The sequence below is a fragment of the Amblyomma maculatum genome, chromosome 1 (genome assembly GCF_055883805.1).
Source record: "Amblyomma maculatum isolate TAMU_Amacu chromosome 1, ASM5588380v1, whole genome shotgun sequence".
Lineage (NCBI taxonomy): Eukaryota > Metazoa > Arthropoda > Arachnida > Ixodida > Ixodidae > Amblyomma > Amblyomma maculatum.
In genome coordinates this window covers 133,277,036-133,299,672 of record NC_139344.1, presented here as the reverse complement: position 1 = coordinate 133,299,672, position 22,637 = coordinate 133,277,036, and the positions used below count along the sequence as shown (strand labels likewise).

Genomic DNA, 22,637 nt, shown 5'->3' with positions numbered 1-22,637 from the left:
AGAAGGTGAAAGAAACCGCGTCCTTCCCCGCAGGATGTCGAGAACAAATCTCTGCCGAAGCAGTAGCTGCCTTTCTGTCAACGCTTCCAGCGTTTGAGTTTCCAGCAGTAGTCCCCTCTGTCCGGCAAAGAGAAAGCAGACTCTGCCATTTGAAGCCGCTGCCACCACCGCCGTCGCCTCTATTGTAGCCGCCGTTGCTCTTTGATAACCCATCCGACTTTACCTTGGTGGAGAGCAGGCCAGCAATTTTTCTCAGGCCCGAGCTCGCCGATCTCAACAGCCTCCTCAATATTTATACGCTTTCAATGGGAATAAGTAGGAAAGCTTCTTTTCTCTAGGAAATCTGTTCTCCTTTTTTCACGTCACCATTAATTGACGATTTAGGTACGCATAATTTAACGAAAAAATTGCAACATTTCAAATGGACACAATTAGCAACCTCTGGAAAGTTTACCGGAAGATGGCAAACGCCTTCGTTACTAGAGTGACGGAAATTTATGCTGATCTGCATAAAGCGAAGCTCTGGTGCACTCATTGTCACAAGGTGGTGAATGAAGCCTCATAAGTGTAGAAAGCTTGTGCTGTAGAAAACTGAAAGAATCAAGTCAGCTGTATCTCCCTGCAAATATATTTCCATACTGTGGAAGTGGAGCATGACAAGAGCTTAGTGCCCCAACGACGTTTATTTATGCTATGTATCCTTCCTTTACTAGCGCCTTCGGAGTCGGTGAACTGTTATAGTTCCGGATAAAATCTAGCCCTCATTCACTCGCAAGGATTTGGAGGTGCAGTCAGTTCTCCAGTTTCCCTCTATCTCTCTTTGTCTGTCTTTCGTTCTGCTGATCATTGGTCTTCGACGCCTGCGACGAGCAATATTGCGTTAGTTATCGATGATAATCACAATAGCAATGACGGCCGCTGCAAACGTCGCCTGGAGCCGGTTTCGATGTGTGCGCTGGCGTCGTGTAGTGGAATTCTGGTTCCCGGCTCTAATGGCACACGATATATGGCTCTTGAGCAGGTGAACAGCATAGGAGGAATTTGAGACTCCGCGCCCGAACTGAGGTGCGGTTCGCTCGTCACGCACACACCGCGTTGAGGTGGTAATCGCTCGGACGCGGAGCACACAGCACGTAGCGGGACTGCAGGCGGGCTTGTCGTGGAGAGGAATGCCGCGCGGGGCACCGCACGCCTAATTGTCGGTGCCTCATTCAATTTGGTGCCCGCTTATAGCCTCGAGGGCAGTGGCATCGCGCTCAACGCATTGGTGCAGCGAAGCCCTCTGGTTACTCATTTTTCGTTCCTCCGCCACTCTTCACTAGGTCACCGTAGCCCGGCGGTGCTTTCCCGCATCACTAGAGCAGGAGCGGAGGGAGGATAAAGACAGCCTCTCCCCTCCGGCAGCAGCAGCGGGAGCAGCAGCAACTAATGTGCGGCAGGCTTTGCAAAAGCCGCAGCACAAAGGAAGGAATCTCCCGTTCTACGAAGCACCCTCGCTTTGCGCCGGTCAAGAGCAGAGAGGCAACAGGTGTTGCGCACCACGCTTCTTTCCACGCCGCCATTGCCAGACAAAAGGTCACGTGGGCCCTGCCTTGCACGTTCGACTACTCCCGCGCCTGTCTAAGCAGCATCAAGGCGGTCGCGAGGAAGAGGAGGAAAGGCCGCCGCTCTTCGACGTCTTCTGTTTCTTCTTCGTCCGCCCTCTCTAGCGCGCGCTTCTATTTTTCCTCTATTTCTCTCTCTCTCTCTCCTCCTCTCCACAACATGGATGGCGGCCGAGAGACCGACTTCCGTTAGCGCGCCGCTGCTGCCGAAAACTAGGTCCCCCCGATTTGTGCCTCGATACGCGTGCCAGCCGTCGCCGTTCATACCGCAATTGACCAGATATTGGACCGCGCGCGAGCGTCGCGGCCGACTGAGCTGTCTTCCATCGCTTCAGTCGGGCTGTCCATCCTGCGCGCCGCGTGCATGCCGCGTCCGAGCCGTGTACTATTTTGGCAGCGCCGCTGAACAGCGCTGTCCGGTCATCCAGTTGCGGCGTCGACGCTTCATCAGCAGCACACGTGCCGCCGCCGTCCTTCTCCGACTGACTGCACCTTGAGCGGGCACAGGCCGTCCAGATAGCTTGCTCTCGTTCGCCAGGACACGTCTGCCTGACTCATCGGGCTTAAACGCCAGGACCCATCGCCCAGGAAACTCGCGCGAGTGGCTTAGCTTCTTGCGTCGCTGTACTGCGCGTGCGGTCCCGACCATGTGGCTATAGCTTCCTCGTAGTGTGTGCGCGACTTCTGGCTGTCCGGCATTCAAAGGCCGGTGCTTTGGCGGCGGCGTTGGAGGACATCGAGCTATGATGTCTATGACCAGCTGCAGTGGGTTCGCCGACCTCAAGTCGGGCACCATCGTCATCTGCCACTATGCCATGGTGAGATGGGTTGTCACGCATGTTGTGTATGATGGAGAATGTGAGGCTTGAAGTACGTATAGTTGATGGTCATGAGAAATTGAAGTGCGACATTCTGCAGGTAGCAGATGCCTCGTACGCTCAAGCGTGCGATACATGTGCTACAGTGAACCGACGTGTTCGAATTCCTCTCGTGTAAATATAAAAGCTGCGACGCTACTTAGCTTGTGACAAAAGGCCCAGACAGAGTCGCGCCGAAAGCGTATTTTGCTTTTCAATTTAGTGGAATTTGCGTAAGAATCTAGTAATTCACCTTGAGATTCAGCGAGAGCGGCTGCCACTTAACAACAAACCACAGTGCTGGTGCTTGTGGACGACATCTGTACTGTCTAACTAGGATCTTAAGTTAATTTTATGATTGAAAAGTGGAGGTATCTCATCAATGAGACTGACTGTCATTAAGCTCTTAAAGTAGAAGTGCAGTGTGCTGAGAAGCGGATTCACGACTAACAGTTTCCTAACACAAACGCTAGTTTCGTTTACGGAGGCCGTTGTTAGCACGCATGTATTAACGGACAAAACTAACTCGGCCTTCCTTCATTTCTGGGATTGAAACTGTATGCTTTGCAAATACTTGCACTTTTGTGGCCGCTAAACGAATGTGCGATTGCCTCGTTTCTTCAAAGACTGACCAGTGTTAACGATATTGAGCGGATGCCTTGCAAACACGGTTATAATGTCGCCGATTTGAATGGGAAATGACTGGCTTAGTTATGATTACTTAGTATCTAGCCCCACGTTTTACTCCGATGGTCTTATATTCCATTTTCGCTACTCCGAGAAAGTGTAGCTGATGTATCGTAGGTACCCTATAGAGCTTCTATAGGCTAGGTGGGCTCGGTAAAGTCGCGTTTGTTCAATTTGGGTGTGAACTGATTGGCGCACAAAAGCCCTCAGCTCGTTGTCTAGGCAGTGTACGACAAAGAATAGCAAAGTGATGTGACACCACTCTGGCACCATGTTCTCTAATAAACGTTGAAATTCCCATCGATTTCGATCAAAATAAAAACCACAAATCTATGTTCAGATGAGTACATACCTTGAGTAAAATTTTCGTCCGAACACAATTTGTTAGGAGTCAGAGAATCCGCGTAAGTGCCGGTTAGCGTTATCAGAGCAGCCCGGTCGTACACTGGTTTGCTTTGAGGACATGCGATGGAAAACAGGGCAGGCGTACTCGTATATCCTTGCCCTCTGCCGTTTTCAATTTTGACCAACGATATGTTAACCATCCCTGCCAGTGATTCAACACGAATTTAACGAGCGTTATTATTTCCTCTGAAATTTGTAGCATATATTGTCGCGATTGGGCAAAGATGGCAATTTCCTTTCATCGGTGTAATTTTTTTTTTTTTTTATTGTGAAAGCAAGCAATACTACGACAGCCTAAGCGATACCTGGAGATGGCCGCAGGTACGCCGTGAAGAGGTGTAGCTACGGTCTTCTCATAAAAAAAAGTCAGCCTGCCATGACATTTGAATTCACGTTACCCCTATGCCACGGGCAGGAACTGAGGTCGCTCCTTTCATATGGGAGGGTGATATCAGAATCCGCCTGCCAGAACCGTTTGCGTTCTCGTTACCCCTACGACACGCAGGCACGTCCATACGGCTTGGTTGAATCGTGACATTATATGTGCGCTGGTAGCTTAGGCTCTCGCGTCATACCCTTAAAGGATGAGCTTAAGTGTCCCCAATAATGTAGCACCTTACACTGATAGGGCGTGATAGGGGAACAATGTAGCAGGCAAAAGAAGCTTCCGCCGTTGCTTTGGCAAATCAACTAGGGTTAGCCAGAGCTAAACCGCAACAATTTTTTTTAGAACGCTAGCTCTACTGCATTCATTTGCGTGTTTCGCATTATTCCGCAATTATTCCAACATTCAAAACCACATGTGTCCCACAAATGGCGCCAGGTACTCGTGCGACGCATGCTGTTTCGTCTCGCGCTATGCAGCAAACATCGTCGCCTTCATCGTCGTGCCCAGGCACAAGAATACTGTGCTATCTTTTTTTTTTTTTTTTTAACGCAAGCTTGCCATAAGACATATTATAAAAACCCATGTAAATTATTTTCCGTGAGGAACCGGAGAAGGCTCCTGCTGTTATCGTTGTAGGTGAGCCATTTGGAGAAGTCCTCTTCTCTTGTTTCTGTGCTATCGCAGGGGGCAAGTGCGTGCCGGGGGCAGGGAGTAAGGGGCCATTCTACATCGGTGGAAAAACGAAGTTCTAAACAGCAACACGCTCGCATGCTTTATGTAAACATTGTCGTCTTCACCAAGTGCCAACTGCAAACTCTCGCGCTGTGCATTGAACATCGTCGTCTTCGTGCCATCTGCGCCGCTCTTTCATTTTACCTAGGCAAATACGCCATACACGTACGCCATCTCGCTATAGACAGAGACCACAGGCTGCCGAGATCCCCCAAAGAGAAGTGAGATTAGCCCCTAGCCGAGAAGCTTACAAGCTCCGAAGCGAGCCAAGATCGAAGCCGCAGCCGCGACTGCGGCGGCGGCCGATGGATAACGCTTGTGAAACTTAGCTCACGGATTGCTAGTTGAACCTCTACATTTTTTTTTTTTGCGTCGTTAATTTCAACTACCTAGCATTTATTAATTACATCAAACACGTGTAACTATGCGTGACAAAGGACGTGGGTAAACTGCTCTCGTTCTTGCTCACGTAAGTTGCTGATGCTGACCGCGTCGTCTTTATAGTGTATGTGAGGGACGTGTTTGTCCACAAGGCTTAAGTGCCAGTCAGGCTCGCAGTACGCGTTCAAGTCACGGAAACAGATGCGCTATTCGTAGTAGCATGGGAACTGTGTTTGTTCGGGCACTTCTCGTCAGTGGCTCAATTTTAGCGTCTTATACAGTTTCATAGCGTTGCCATCGCGCAGATTGAAATTGGACAGCGACGGCCTTTTTCCGCCTGTTTTTTTTTTTTTTTTTTTTGTACTGTGGCGCCACTTTACGCACAACTGTGTAGTCTTTACCCCCAAAAAACTAGGTGACTATAGCCCTTTCGGCTGCCAGGTGTTATCCAATAAGTTCAAATTTTCGAATCTTGAAAATTTTGCAAAGACCTTCGCCAAGCTGCTTCCAAGAAATTCTAATATTTCCAGATGGCTGTCGCGTCGTTTGCGGACCCGACAGGAATTGCGTTATTAATCAGCTGTCCACATCGCGACATAACGCTGTTTTCCCGTTCCCAATTTCACTTCCTTTAAGCCATTCTTTTTACGGTTAACAAATAATCATACCTCAGTTCTTTCAAAGCGCTCATGTTTGCAAAACTGGTAGACCATGACACAGGCCTGCCATAGTCGTATAGTGTATACGACGTAAATATGGACGCGTCTTTCTTAAAAATAATATTTCGCTCTCACTTTGTGCGCCAGACAGATTTTAGCCTTACTTCTTGCAAATTTTTAAACAGTGCTATTTCTGTACTAAGATTCAACGGTGTTCAGATCACATCCGTCAGGTGACTGCATCGCCAGAAGCATATACACTATACGCCATATGTCTTAGAAGAGGCGGTGGCGGCTATCGTGAAGATAACTTCGACTGCTTAATCGCATGAATCAGTGGTCCTGCATGCGCTGCATGCACACCGGATGTTCCAAGGCTAATTTCTTTGGACATCGCACCCTCCCATCTCAAAGGCGGTGCCCTGGCAACTTCTGGGAACTCAGCTATGTGATGCAGCCTAGCGCAACCCTACAACGAATCAGTGTCCGCCCATGTCAGATATCAGCTATACCACCTGCCAGACGCATGGTCGTGATTTTTTGCTCGCTGTTGAAAACGCCAGCTTTTCTGGACAGCGTGGCCTCTGTCGCGTTAATAAAGACAAAATGTAGTCTCTTTCTTCTCTGCCACTATATGAAAATTGCTATGGTGAGACGGAACTAGAAATAAAACAAACCACGGAGGGCAAAGGCAACTAGGCAGGAACAGCCGATCATTGCAGATTATACCCGCCATCGAGTTATACTTACGTGAAGCTCGCGAAGCCAGCACCACTCTGATCTGAACAGAGCCGTATATATGCTCCGTTCACTCTCGAAAAAGTGTTGGCTTAGTTTCGATGCAGGTTTTGCGTACGACTTCGTAATCACCGCCGCCACCACCGCGCCATTATCATCTCCACATTAAGGACGAGCAACAACTCTTGCGCGGCTTAGCGGGCGCAAAGCGCCGAGCGAAATGCAAGGGCTTAGATCTTTCGTCCAGGCGACCGGCCTCCGACCTGGCCCCAGCCATAATACAGGAAAGAGGAAGGGGAGGGGGGGGGGGGGGGGGGGTAAGGAAGGAAGGAAGGGGGAGCGATTGCAGTTGGCCAGTGATCGATGTACTCGACGCGCCAAGCCTCCGACCTGTACTTTTTACCGATAGTAAGCGGCCGGACTGGCAGATTAGAAGGCCTCATTCTTAGTTTCCAGAGGAAATCGGCTCAAATAGGTCTTTTCCCCGGGAGAACTAATACCACGCAATGAGAAACTAGGTCCGCTTTCTGCACCGTAAAATAACTATAACGGAGGGCAATAGGGAAAATATTGAGGACTGCTAGCGCTGACAATGGGCTAGCAGTACGACGGAGAAGATTATCATTTACTGCGTAACCTTTAACCCCGCTTGGGGTATTACGTAACACTTGAGATACAATTGCGATGGAGAGGTGCACAACGTTCTTTCTTTTTTTTTTTTTTTTCCTGTGCCAAATCAGTTTTGCTGTCACTCCGTCTAGAAAGCGATTGCAATCGATTGGTGCTAGTAAAAAAAAAAAAAAAAAAAAAAAAAAAAAAAAAAAAGGAGGCGCCACAACAGTAGCGCTACAGTGTTGATGGGCGACTTGAAACGGTTGACAAGTATGGCCTGATATGAGTGCGGCGAAGGGACTATATGATTAAGGAACATGACAAATAGGAGTTAATAATTAAAGATGAAATTGTTAGGCGTGTGCAATTGGTACTTTTACAGAATCGAATACGAATAAAATACAGATAAAACCGGATTGAATATGCGACAAATATTTGAGCTACTATTCGCTACTTTTACGAATATCCGTACAAAACAATCGTGTCACATTGAAGCGCCGGTGCTGTAACATATAGAGTTAAAGCTATAGCTAGTACAAGATACGTCTCAAAGGTAGTCTCCACCATAGCCTCCTTTATGAGGCTATGTCTCCACTTAAGGGATCGCAACACGAAGTCGCATATTACCTCTGTGACCTTCTAGTTGAATGTCTACGAAAACTATATTTTGTTACTGATCATCAAATATAAGAAATTAGAGCCACATCTTAGGGGTTGAGATGGGAGTCATCTGAGTAAGAGCCATGATCCCTGAATCGGGTATCAGGGCAGGGTACTTGCTTGAGCCCCTCCTCGCCCTCCAAACTTACATGCCATGTATGGGCATTATATATGAATGCGACGCTCGAAAATGCATAGTCGCGGCACTGATCCCTTCATGTCACGCATATGACCTCGGCAGAACGCTTTGTTTTTGGCGCAGTTATCGAAAAAAAAAACAAGAAAAAAACAACAACAACAACGATGAGCCATCTTCGAAGCTCTGGCCAAATATTTGGAAAAGTTCGGAATTTATCTGGTTCGTTGGAAATACCTTTGAACGTACATTATTAGATCAATTAGTATATTTGAATATCAGGATATCTGATTCGCTGTTCCGAATATTTCTATACACTTAACTGTGTAGTTCGTGGCTCACCAGTACAAGTCAACTGCGCTTTAGATGTGCAGGCGTCTTAAATGCTTACCGCTTACTTGTGACGGACAGCTCAGTTCGCTTTTAACGCATATGCGGCCAGTACGCGTATCCCATACGCTTCAAATTTCCATTTAGAATCCTTTGGTTCTCTTTATATATATAGCATTGCTTGGATGACAAAGCCGCGGGGTTTCAGGCGTCCGTGGGAAGGGACCGCCCGCTGGCTCATGGGAAAGCTTTATAACGTAGGGTCGAAAGAGATATGGAGACCCTAACTGGACCTAGCACATCATTCGCCCTTTCGGCCTAGCATACTGCTCATGTGCACTGGCGCATCCCTATTCCCCTACCCCCCTGATGCGGTCACCCTAATCTAAAATTCAATATTATCGCCCGCGCCTTAGTATTGGCGGCATGAGGCAGCCAGTGGTGAGCCGTGCGGCGAGTGGCGATTCCTGTGACTATAGTCGCTGTCTAATGCTGCCGTCATGCTTACATCCGGCGAAGTGATATGGAAAGTAGAAACACAAAATACGACCGCAGTATGGCGTTCTCACGTGTCTACGTATATAATTCTCACCACCTGTAGAAATATAATTTATAGGCGGGTGCAAATACGAGTATACATTGAACTTCATTGTGCGCTATCTCTTCATATAAATGCACACATGAGAACGAATAAACGCTGATATGCGCAGATCTTATAGTAATAATATCATATTTATTTCTGTGCCATCATTTCTAAGAGGGGAGGGAGGGGAGCTGCAGAAAGAAAACACAGTATATGTTTACACTTTTTAACAAGCTTTCAGGCACCGTGCCTTGTGTGAGTTGATGGCAATCAACTTGCACAAAAACTTAAAATTGCACGCAGTCGCTCGGCAGTTTTTATTACGCGATGCTTCGCTCGAGGTATAGGCAGGACTCGAAGACAGTACTGGCTAGAAGCTGACAGCTCCAACAGCTGTCAGATAATATGTTGAATGCTGTGTCTGGCTTGTTCGAACCAACTGTTTTCCGCATGCCAGCGAATTGTCACATTTCGCGAGGAACCTTGCGCTCGCTCGCCAGGTGGGAGTTCTGTCAACTGGAAGCGATAACTCGGGTACTGTACGAAACGTGTCATGCAAACAGGGAGCGATGCGAAAATTAAGGGAATTATCAATTGAACTAGTTTCATGCCGCTAATGAAATTTGATCCGCTGCGTATACGTCTGAGGTGAAACTACGTTCTTCTGAATGATGCCATTAGGAATTACACATAAGGAGGGAAAGTGGGACAAGGTGTATGGTCTGCGTAGGTATAATATCGTATTGTGTGAGGAGTGGCATTCCGTGCCATTTAACTATAGACGGCGGAAGTTGTTAAAGCCCAGCACTTACGCTATACGGTGTATCTATGGAGCCAGTCTATTGGCAGAACACTATATGGACATCCTTAACTGCTCGATAATTCCAGGCTTCAGCCTAACGGCATCCAGAATGTTTTGTGACACTGCTACGTGCTTGCAGATGTGGAGAACCCAGCGGTGCCTTTGACCTTTGTAGCATTAGAGAGTTTTAGATTAGGGGACCCAGTACTCTGTGGGTGCATGCGCTCGCACAGGCCTCATTTTTAATTGAGGTTTTTCCTACGCAGCGAGTCCAGGCTCGAGTTCGTTGATATTGCAGCACCGTTACGGCTGAAGAAATTCTAAAAAAAAGAGGGCTACAGGCACACAAAAGATTTTTGTTTCATGTATCTTATCTTTAGTTTCTTTCCTGCAGAAGATATCGCGTGCCCAATCGCCACTAAAAATAAGGAAGGCCTTCAATCGCTTTTTTTTCCCCTTTCGGCGCCATTTCTGCCGAAAAGTAAACCGCCCAGTGCGAAGTCTCGCAAATTGAATTTACTTTTGCTTTATTTGCATCCATATTAAACAAAATTGTTAAAGGGCAAGAAATGAATGAGTTCACAAAACTTCAGTATTTTACAAAAAGCCTTTTTTTTTTTATGGGTCCACAAACGGAACTGGGAGGGTTTGTTGCGCAAAAAAAAAAAATAATAATAATAAAAAAACGAAAGGGACGGGTCTTGTTTTGTGATTGTCTTTTTTTGCGCTACCAACCTTCCCACAGGGATGAACAACTTGCCCAACAACGTATCCCGCTGAACTACAAACGAACCTGTTTGAACGGTCCCCGCTCTTTGAAGACTTATCGCCATGGTGACCGAACGACGCGTACTTGCTAATCCTAGCAACGCTCTAAATGCGAGGCGACGTGAAAATTTATTTTAGTTCCGAAAGATTAAACACCGCAACACGGTTACCGTGACAATGTGAACATGGTTTTATTTCAGTTTATTTCGGAGCGTTAAACGCTGCGCACGATTATCGTGACATTCCGAACATGATTGTTACCCAGATAGTAACCACCTGAGTAACACCCACACGAGCAAATTTTAGGCGTTGTATAGCACAAGATTGGAACGTTGGATAATAGCGAAACAATATTGATACGTGCACCGCCTTCCTTCCTCGATTGATAAACTGTAATTTCATTTCCTCGGTTGTTGATTTATCCCCGTGTATATATCAGTGCTCAATGTTTTTGTACTTTTAAAGTGAAGAATTTAAGCCATAAAGCACAAGCAATCCAAAGTGTAAATTTTTGTTGCGCTTATAGTTAATCACCCGGAGCATATCCGATTTCTCGCCCACTATTTCCTTATCCGCCTTTCGATAGGCTACGGAGTTCCCAGCATCACTGTTACCGCTTATAAAAAAGGAGTGGCCATATACAGTTTCCCGGGGAAAATTGTTGCCACTTACCTAGCTACCGGCGTGCCTCACTCCTCATTTTGCCATGTGCTATATAGTTCTAATATTGCACAACGGTTATGACTCGTGCCCCGAATCCTGCAATGATTTCTACTCGAAAGCACCGAATTTTGTCTTTTGTCTTCTTCCACTAGTCACTAGCGAGTGTTTGTGTTTTCGGTGTAACGAATTGAAGCGGTTGGTTGTGTTATCAATAAGGTTAGATGCGTACCACATTGCTGGCGGTCTCGGAAAGGGATCGCGACTTTGTACTAATAATCAATAGATTAAGCAGTGATCTAGTTGACGTACCTGTGACTGTCAACAGCGGTTCCTTATCAGTGAGCGCGTGACTGTAGACCTATCCAGGATCGTACGTCCGGAGATGCACGAATGAAAACTCCTACTATATATCTCACTCAAGCGGTTCTATAGCCTCGCAAGACTGCATAGTTTATATAGAACGGAAATTCATTCGGACAGTAGTTGTGGATAGTTGATGAAACCTAATAAGACGCGCACAGGTGTCCGCGTGTGTCTCATTCCTGTCTCCCCGGGCGCCTCCTTCTGGAGAACAAAAAGCCCTCATGGCACATTGATTGCTTTCGAGCCGCATAACAACGCGCTAGCCGCAATAATTTAAGTAGAAAATGTAGAGCAACGTGAGGAAGAGGAAGATTCATTCCACTTTGTAGAGGAGATTTCGAGGCGTGCCATAAGCACTCAAGGTCTGCTATCGCCACGGCAGCATCTTCTATGGCAATCAGCTACTGGGGACAACGCGAGATTGAATTGGGCCCTCCCTTTCTGAGGCGCTCGCATGCTGGCCATATCACCCGATACATTCACGGCTGTAGCGGCCCAAAGTGGACGCTTGTCTGCTTCGCGATGTCAGTGAGCATTAAGTACCCCAGGTGATCAAGGTTACCAGCAGCGGTCCTCGCAGTAACTCTGTTCCTTTTCCTGTTGTGTGCTTAAATCTTTCATCAGCTGCTGAGCCAGCGGATGCGAGATTTACCCTGGCCTTAGTTGTCAGGTTTCGAGGAAGGCGAAGTGCAAAAGGCTCGCGTCTGTTGTGCAAGCCAGTACAAGTTATAGAACGTAAGGTGGTCGAAATATTTCGCAGCCTTCCAGTGAGGCGGGTCTTTCTCTGTTCCAGCTTTCACTGCCTCTTTCACCGTTTCCCTCACATAGTGGTTCAGTGTCGTTTCTGTCAAGGCGAATGCTTTACTTGGCTCATCATACGTGGTGTCCGCAGAATGTGCCCGCATGAAGTGGCTACAGATAGATACCACGTGATTTCGTATCAAAATTACCGCTCTTTGCGCAGCCCAGAAGGGAAAATGTTTGGGCGTGTTGGTTCATCGTCAACAAAGCAAAGCGCTAAAAATCACAAAGGTCGAGTTTTTGTGGTTTTTGGCGCTTTGCTTTGTTGACTTTGCACAGAGTTCAGGATGGTGTCATACCATTTCGCTTCCATCTGCTAGTCGAACTGGATGCTAGTTTGCGACAGAGATTCGAACCAACGACACATGTACCTCCAATTGTATGCCGTTAATTGTAAACGAGGTGTCCTCAGAGAACTGAAACAGTTTACTCCCGAAAAAATATTTTTTTTTTTTTTTTTGCATTTTGATGAACTAGCATTACTGTCTTCTAGGATTTCACCGAGCTGGTTGTGAAGCCTCGAGCGACCGGCCGAAAAACGAAAAAAAAAAAAAAAAAAGTTGCTGCCCATCGATTTCGAAACCAGGCTGAGGCAGAGATCAACTTCGCTGGGCTCTGCGTCAGATCAGAGTGCTTTCTTGTTTTTTTTTTTCTTCTTCTTCTTATTGCCTACTTGGACATTACCACGTAAATGCAGATCAATATGCACAATGCATAAGCTTTACACAAAGGTGCATTGCTATATTACAATTTCGCAGGCGTGTCAGATCGTCAAGAATGCCACAGTAGCCGGATTTTTCACGCGCTAAGCTGCAAGTTTTAAACGCTGCGCTTCAGATGTCTTCGTCTTTATCGTCTTCATCTGCTCTGGCAGTGTTGCAGTAACGATCATAAAAGCAACCCGCTAATTTCTTCGCTACATAGTGCAAGGCATGACAAAACTAACTGAAGCACAACGTAGCTGAACGAGTGACAAATATTGCTCGTGCCTGCATATCCGTACATGGCCAAGATAAACCGCCACTTATCTTTTTTTCCTTCACGCCGCGACTGGGCCCGTGTCCACCAAGAGTGAGACAATTCTTGTGGCTTTTCTGAAAACCGTTTCTCTCAGTTCTCTGTTGTGGGCTGTCCCCTTCTCAAGCTGCGGATAATGCCAAGCGAATAGACAAACGTCCCGCGCGTTTTCTCCCTAACGAAACCTACCGCCTAAAAAGTGCAAATATTTCAGACAGCTGTTCCTCGCGCTGGTCTACACCCGGAAGACAGGTAACTCCGTTCAAGTGAGGTTACAAATTGTGCTCAGTGTGGTGAGCGAGCTATCGCAGTAATAAATGAGCGGGCATGAAAAAAAAAAAAAAATCCCACTGTCCTACTTAGTCTCCTTTTTAATGTTTATGCACACCGTCATTGAAGGACTGATGCAGATGGGCCCGTTCGATCTTTCATTTTCTGAACGAAGTGCTCGCTGGGAAAGCGTCATCATGGCGCAGTGTTCGTTGCACTGCGCCTCAGCGCAGCCTTTCGGTTGTTCGATTAGCCACCCGTAATACGCTCTGAGTCGGTCAGTAATCCGCTTGGTCGGGTTCGGAAAATCGTTTTCGCCTAGTGCATTTGCCCCAGCTGGGATTACCATTGTCGCGTCATCGCGACCCCGGCGACTAGAGTGCGATCGCTTCGCCAAGTGTATTTCCCCCGGGGTTAACCGTGCTCTCGTCATCGCGGCCCTGGTGACTAAGGCGTAATCCGATGGCGAATGCAGGACTATATAGTCAGCGCGCGCTTGGCAGGGCCCATCAGCCGCCCAGCTTTTAAAAGGGGCGCGCACGAAGTGACCTGGCAAAACCGAGGTCGGGCGACCGCTCCAACGGCAGCAGTCGCATAGCCACTGCCATCGCCGCGTCGTCGTGACCTTTCTCCGCGGCGTGGTGGTTTCCTTCACCGTGACCTGAGCCGAGCCGACCTCTCCCCACCCACTCGGCCGTGGTGCACTTAACCTACCTCCTCGCCCGAAGCCACCGCTCTTGTCCGCGGCGGGGACACATCGCGCGAAGCTTGGCCGTGAGCGAGGACGCCTTGTGTTCTCATATCGCGCACGGTGGCTGGCGCGGCACGACGACCGCGGTTGCATAAGTTATACCCACCCGGTCGCCCCCATTGATAGCAGTGAGGAGATTAGATGCCAGCCTGTTGCGTGCAGTTCGATGATGTGCTGCAACCGGTAGCCACTAGGACGGGAACAATGGATCAGCACTTTGCCTGGCGCATATTCGAATGGGAATGCTGAAAACGGAATTCATGACGCAACCTTCAAGGTGACTGCGAAAAGCGTGGCACTCAACGGTATCGGCACAATAATTCGTGCAGCTGCTTTATTTTCAAATATCATTACGGCTTTTTTCCTCCGTGGCCCAGCGCAAGAGAAGCCCAGAGGTGAAGTCATTGGCGTACTGCTTAGACGAGTCCGGCTCGTTGAGCTTGCCAGTCGCGCGGTTCTCGCAGCGCGTTAAAAAAAAAAAAAATAGAAAAAAAAAACGATGACGCTGAGATGAATGCTTTCGAGAATCTCTTGTACTTGCCCCATCAGAGGATCTGAGCGTGCTTCATTATGCCGAGCCCTGCACAACAGTCGCAAACGAAACACTGCACGGTTATATTCCAGGCGTCGCCGCGCGTCGGTGCCGGAGTTGCGCCTTGCTCCACCGCGCATCATCGACCCTTCTTTGAAGCTGTTCGTCACGTCGTCGTGTGTGAGAACGGTACAAGAGCCGAGTTCGTATGTCGCTTGGTCCATAGAGTAACGGTGTCGTTACGGGCACGAAAGGCCTGTGACCCGAGGAGGGGACAACCATTGGTGTGTCGATCCCAGAGTCGGTATACTGCGTCACAATCGACGTAGCTGAAACGCCGTTGAAGTAATAATTAGGACGATAAAGCCGTGTTTGTGTTTTAATTGAGAAACGCTTTGAGACGGAGTGATTATAGCCTGGCTATAATTCCTAATTCGCGAGGAGGGCAATGGTGCGTTCTTGTCAGAGTCAGCAGCTCTTGGCAACTCTGACCTCATTCTGCTTCAAACTTGGTAACATTCGCTACGCGCGAGTGCGGTCGGACTTTTTTCTTCGGTTGTGGGATAAATAAATTCGGTCTCGGCCGATTAATAAACGTCACGAAGCTTACTGTATAATCTATCTCTGGCTTCCCTCTACCTAGCGTTCCTTTTCCGGCATTCTTTCTTTCCCTTACAAAAATGAGTGTGTAAAATATGTGTTCCGGTTGTTTACTTACGTAAAGTCAATCAATAAATGTCTCACAAAAAGGACGCACAAATGGCGTTGATATCCAGTCCACACCTATCAAATAGTGGCACACCGAATTGTTGACTGGGTGTACTGATGTTGTTGACTGACGACTTCTATTGAAGTTGGTTTAGCACAGGTTGCCAACAAAGCACTAATTCTGCGATTAACATTCAAGTTGTTGACCAAGTGTGCTGGTGTTGTGGAGTTTACAAGTTGTGTCATAGTTTTTGACTGCCCACAAAATGTCAAACTTGCTTTATAAGCATCCAAGTAGTTCACTGCTTACGCCAGCTCTTGTACAGCAGTAAACAAGTGACATATATGCAAATGATTCAATTTATACGAGGTAGGTCTGATCAGCAATCGTCTTTTTTGTTTGGAAGAAATTTTATTGGAATAATGTGCCATTATTTGAACATAAACAAAAAGTCCTTACTGATGAATCACAAAGCCACACAGTGTACTGCCATATTAATATAGAAGCGACTACGGGATTACCTCGGAACGCGGCAGGCCAAATGTATCAAATACAGGAGTCACCGAAGACGTACACTGGATCAGGAGCTACGATTGGAGTCTTCTGATGCAGCCTGACTCCTACCACATGAACCACATTACCCAAAACAATTGTACACCGAATTCCGTTCGAAAGAATAACCCTGTGGTTTGTGGTATACAAATAAAATTACATTTAAAGAAACGCTACTCGTTGAATACTTCGAATTAATAGTTAAAACGTAAACTTATTGTATTAGCGACCGCATTTTGGACTTCCCGAACCCCTCAAACGAATTCGATTCTGATTTGGGACGTTTACTAAGGGGACATAACTTTGTAACGGGCAGTCGTAAACAAACGGGAGTAATAATAATAATAATAATAATAATAATAATAATAATAATAATAATAATAATAATAATAATAATAATAATAATAATAATAATAATAATAATTTGTTAACAGGAAGGGAAAGGCGCAGTGTCTGTCTCACTTGTTTTCTGTGGACACCTGAACCGCGCCGTAAGGGAAGGGAGGAAGGTGGGGGAAAAAGTGGAAAGAGAGAAAGGGGAGCCATAGTGGCGGGCTACGGAGTAATTTCGACCACGACACCCGCCACTGCTTCGATGGTGGTGGACGACGGCTGTTGTTGCGGCGGGCGTCTTTCTCTCCCTCTTCTTTTTCTTGTCTATTTTCTCTTCTATCTGCACCAGGCAGCGAAGGTGGCTCAGCTACAGAGCCAGTAGCAGGCCCGTGCATAAATTTCTTTTTTTTTTTCTTCCTACAGCCACAACAACAATATCGCACAGCAAACGAACGCCACTTCGTTTCGCCTCCATCGCAGCCGCCGCAGTACCAAGCGATTTGTCGTGAAGAGATCTATCGGAAATGATACATCGTATATATCAATCAGGTGATCGTAATTTTTCCGCTAGGCGGCGCTAGACGGCGTATGCGTGTGCGTGAGTATACGCCGTTTTCTCGGGAGCTCAATTTGTTTCTCGGCATAATAAACGATAATTTACTTGTTAACAGGCTATCGCATTGTAACTGATTCTATTATTTTTTGCGTAAGTAAAATGCTAGAAAACCCAAAAATCTGTTATCGTTTTTAACGCGTTTTTGGTTTTTTATGCCAGAAGGGTAAAATGAAATAAACATGGAAGCAGATTCATCAGCAGACAAAAAACTCTAAAGGAAGCAAGAGCAAAATTACTAGCAAGCGAAAAAAGCTAACGGAGTCAATGAACTAAGCTCTCCCTGAAATTTTTTGAAGATCATCCGTTTATGTTTCACCCAGTCAACCCATAGTTAAGAAAATTTACACACATGTTAGTCAACAACTGTGTGTATTTAGTTAGGTCAAAACATGGTTAACAAACTTTACACAAATGCTAGTCAACAACTACGCTGCAGACTAAAGGTAAATACCCATTTCGTTTACACCTGTTGACCACAGTCCTGTGTGGAAGCTGTTGACTCCACAAGTTGTCCACAGTCTGTCAAGTCTTTGTCAATGGCCATTTTTGTAAGGGTTCCCCTGTGTAGTTTTCTCTCTTCTCCTATCGCGTTCTTTGGTCGCATGTTCTTCACCACCAGTATCAGTGCACACATATACTCTGAAGAAGTGGAAGCAATAGCAAAGACGACAGCACCGAGAAAACCGGACCGAAGTCAGAAGCCTTATAAGGGTGACAAAATTCTGCAGCCGTTTCGTGCCTCACCTGGCATCGCTATCGTCAGCCTCACTACGCCCAATACAAAAGGGAGGCCTCTCCCTTACTGATCCCATTAATCCGGTGCTATGCGGCCGCCTTATCGCCGCAAGCTTTCTCGCCTGGCAAAAAAAAAAAAAAGAAAAAAGAGGAAAAAAGAAGGATGAACCGTGATTAAACTCGTTCGAGACAATGAGAAAAAAAAAAAAAAAAGGCGACTTGAGGCGCCTTTAGCAGACATTTTTATTAAGGCTATATTTAAATAACCCTGGCGGATCATACACCAAAATGCAGCTGTTTGTATGCTATTGCATAAGCAAGGATAATACTCACTTAAGCACTTTGTATACCATGAAAAAAAAAAAAAAAGCTTTCCGTGCAAACTTTGAACTCCAAGAAGAAGCAAGTGCAGTATAGGGGGAGGTAGAAAGTCAGGTGAACGAATCAGATGAAGTTTACAAGGATTAGATGGACGCAGTTCGCATAGGACAGAGTTAATGGAAGGGATGTGTGAGGGAAATGATTACCCATTGAAAATGTGCAGCGTTGGCTTTAGCGGCCTTCACTTTCCATGCAGCGGAAAGGAGGTTCAATCACACACCAGTTATACCCCCTTGCGGTGATTTACATGCCCAGTGTAGTGCAGCAACTTTACCTGCCCCTGCCCCTTACCTTTCGCTCTCTCTCTCTCCTTCTCACACCCACCCCCTACCTATGCACCCACACACCCAACACTTCCCTCCACACACGCACGCACGCGCGCGTTGTGCAAAACGGTGGTACACAAAAGCACAACACAACACATGAAACAAAATATATCGATAAATGCTCAACACACCTGACGTCTGCCGCTTTAGACGCAAGTCCGAACCTCATCAGGGGGCATCCGATGGTCCATCACCGGGCTTGCCACCAAGAGTGGCAGGCCGGGTTCGGTTCGTCCTTTTTGGTTCGTCCTCCGGTCCTGCAAGAGTGTATCTGAACAATCAGTCCTACTCTACCGACAGAACTAAATCTAGCTCATCGCGCCCGACGCCCACGACATGCTCCGCCAGTGAACTGAAGTTGTTTTATGTTAACCGAGAAATTAATGTTTTTATTTCGCCTATTTACGTCTACCGCGACAGCCGCGACGTCGGGAAACTACGCTCCTTCTTAATCGAAAGAAAAGAGATTGAAGAAGGAGCGGCGGGAGGTCGGGTGTCGAAAACAACAGGCAGCAAAGAAACCATTTTATCAAGCTCGACCTTCGTAAGTACACCATCCGGCACTCTTTCTGAACCGCTAACTACCTGAGCAAGGTGCCAGCACTGAGAAGAGGCGAATTGAAGTGTATGTCTGTATGCATCGAACTGGACGCCGTTCGAACGGCCTATATACGTAATGCAGGCACTGTGAATAGAATTAATTAAATTCACAGAATGCACGGAGTAGTGTCTCGATGTCGGAACGTGCCCGATCCCCCATACTCTCTCTCTCTTTCAGCGTACTGGCGCCATGTCGGCGAATTTAAACGCGTTCGGGCCAGCTCGCCAGACTAAAAGTGTGCCGGTGACAGCGGGATTGCTCTCCTTTGCTCGAAAACTCGAGTCTCAGGTAAATTAACGCTACGGCGGCAAACTTCGAGCAGCACCATTGCATCAAGGGTTTTGCCGTATCGCTCGCCTCGTCGCTTGGTTCTGATAAAAAAGAAAATTTAGCTTTTCGGCCGTAAGGGAACACGTGATTAACCACAGTCTAGCTGGCTGTTTAATCCCGGTTTCTCACATAGCTGCTCTCCCGAGCTCAGTCTTCGCCTTAACAAGCTTTTCGCCTTAGCCGTCGCCGCTGCCGCTGAGATTCTGCATTAGTTGTGAGGTAGCCGCAAAATTGAATTAAAGGAAACAATCTGCTTGTCGGTAACGGAGGTCTCAACTTTTAGAACGGGCTACGAGTGTGCGCACCACGATGATAAGCGAGTAGAGGCGGTATGGGTGCTCGATTCCCTGTGTGACCGCGCTCCTCGTAGCTGTTGGTGCGAAATCACTCGCGGAGCATACTCTCACGTGCATAGTTTGCTCTCTTACAACAAGATCAAGGTACAGTTCACGGGAATGCTTACTAAGCCGGAGTGCGCTGGTATACCTGGCACAGCACGACGGTTGACGACGGGTCGAACCACAGCTGCCTCGCCGCGTCTTTTCCTTTTCGCGTTTATGGAGCTCTTAGTATAGTTGCCACTTGGACAATAAGCAGCGGAATCGCACTCTAGATGCCGTGAGTCGAAGCGTTCTATAAATACAACCTTTCTTGCGCGTCCTGTCCCGTATGCACCACAAAATGGCCACAATTAGAGAGCGAGCACGGGAGCGGCGAGAAAAAGAGTAGAGGTAATAGCGACGACTTTTGTGTGTTGCGTTAATGCGTCTAACGCGAACTAAGTTCGAACGCGAATTCAATGGGAAGATTTTTGGTGATTTCGGCATTAAGAACTGGGGCGGTTTCTTCCTGGCTGCTAGCGAAACTTCGGTCGCTCTATACTCGTTCTTCGCTCTCTGTCACACATGTTGTTTTATTCGTGTTAGAATGGGACCGCTCGTCACTGTCAGTTCGAACACGGCTCAGTGACCTCACGCATGGGGTGGAGACCTAGCAGACACTGACCATTTCGGCGAGATATTCTGAACGCATTGTAGCATGCCATCGCGGTCCAGCCGCAAAAGAAGACTACAACCTCAGCACGCTTACCAAGCATGCGCAGATAGGATTTTCGTGGCTGCTGAACTGAATGCCGGCGGCGCGCTGTCCCGTTCCTGCCTGGCTGAGCGGGTCCTGACAAATATATTTGTGGGGACTTGACAAGGGCTTGTCTCTCTTATTCATTTACACAGCATAGAACATTTGCCGGAAAACTAAGACTCTGTATATTAAGGAGCGTAGAGGTCATTGGCGTTGCCTGCTTATTAAGGTCTCGAATAGCACAGGGGTATCCAGAAAAGTTTACTTCTATGTAAAGGAAAAGTTTAATTCCACTTGAACTAAGCTTGAATTCTTCTTATCGGCGTTCAGTGCGGCTAGTCATATTATAAAATGTAACGAGCTGTGGATAACGTTAAAAAATAGACTTCAAGAATTAAATGACAAACAAATTCTTAGGAAATGCATATATCTTGTAAAAGACGAGCGGAGAAAATTTGATTAACTTGTGAGACTCGATTTCTTGTCAAGAGACACCACCTCTAAAACAGCTAGTACAAAAGAAACAAGGATCGTGCCATCTACGACTCCTGAAATTGTCTTGTTAAATCAATAATGATTAAGAACATGACAGTAAAGCATAACTATTTTGGTGATTTTGGACCTAAGCTGCAAATAGATTCTAAGGAAATTTGAAACTTTTTAAATCTCATGCATGGAAGAGAACCCATAGGAATACCGAGCTTAGTAGCCTGTCGTGGTGATACGGGACTCCTGAAATCGTCTTGTTAAATAAATGACGATTTAGAACAGGACAGTAAAGCATAACTATTTTGGTGATTTTGGAGCTAAGCTGCAAACAGATCTAAGGAAAGGTGAAACTTTTGAAACCTCATGGAAGAGAACCCGTACGAACCCCAACTTGGGAGTCTGTCGTGGTGATACGGCAGATGAGATTACCAGAAGGCCTGCTCACCCAAGAGTTATTTCCAGTCGGCTTTCACTCTGACCTACTCAGCCTATCTCAAGAATTCCGTGGCACTAGTAAGTACTGGCATGTGTGACCTGGTTATGGCGCAAAATGCTGCCGAAAAGCTGCTTCAAGATGTTAAACCTGGTTCTGCATTAGGGATTGGCTCCCTTTCTTCGTATGGCCTTAGAACATATGATCTGATAGGATTGCCCATTATTTAGTTATTTTGCCCTAGCGAACAAAACTAGCTAACACAGTCCCGCGTCATAATGATGGTTCAAGGAATAGTGTCGCTAATTACAGACCTATTTCGCTTCTTGAAGACATAGCGCAAAAAAGACGGGGACAACACAGGTGTAGACAGGACAGGCGCTTACTTGTATGTGTTTTAAAATAAGGGAATACACAATCTACAGTTGACTGATTAAATACCTAGAATGCAATAAACTCTTCACATACTCCCAGCATTGTTCTAAGGCTGGCTGTTCATACATTCCATAACTATTTGGTCATGACCTTTTATGTGCCTTATACAGCCGTGAGCAGGTATAACTCATTATTCTTGGACTTAAAGTCGACTCAGGTTTCCGCGTACGGCTGCTTCTTAAGCTATCATTTCTTGCCTTAATAAGCGAAGTGCTTAAATGGATTAAAAATTACCTATAAGGGCGCAAGCAAAGATTCTTTCAAGGTCAGCAGTCGATTTTTAATCCTAGCGACAGCCTTATCTGACGTTCCGCAGGGGTCTGTATTAGGACTACACTACGTATACTGTCCCTAATTTTATGGCAGTGACATAATTCAAATTGTTCACTGTCGGATGCGGCTGTACGCTGATGACTATGGTTTATATAACCTCATCATCATCATCATCCTGACTATACCCACTGCAGGGCGAAGGCCTCTCCCATATTTCTCCACTTAACCCGCTTCTGTGCTAGCTGCATCCTCTTGACCCCCGCGAAATTCTTAACCTCATCCACCCACCTAACTTTCTGCCGCCCCCTGCTACGCTTTCCTTCTCTTGGAATCCAGTTTGTTACCCTAAGCGACCATCGGTTATCCTCTCTTCGCACTACATGTCCTGCCCATCCCCATTTCTTCTTAATTTCCACTAGAATGTCGGTAACGACTTATTTCTCTGACCCACTCTGCACGCTTCCTATCTCCTAATGTTACCCCTACCATTTTTCGTTCCATAGCCCTCTGGGTCGTCCTCAACTTAAGTAGAACTCTCTTGGTTAGCCTCCACGTTTCAGCCCCATAGGTGAGTACAGGTAAGATGCAACTGTTGTATACTTTAC

The 22,637-nt window shown here is 46.7% G+C and overlaps 1 protein-coding gene across 1 annotated transcript in view; it reads left to right on the top strand.

The window, feature by feature from the left end:
- The first annotated feature begins 1,888 nt into the window (after positions 1–1,888).
- LOC146203964 (uncharacterized) overlaps positions 1,889–22,637 on the top strand; it is a 73,633-nt gene continuing 52,884 nt past the window's right edge. The window contains exon 1 of the mRNA XM_084589013.1: positions 1,889–2,422. Coding sequence (XP_084445139.1) covers positions 2,348–2,422 — 75 coding nt within the window. The 5' untranslated portion in view covers positions 1,889–2,347. The remainder of the gene's footprint in view (positions 2,423–22,637) is intronic.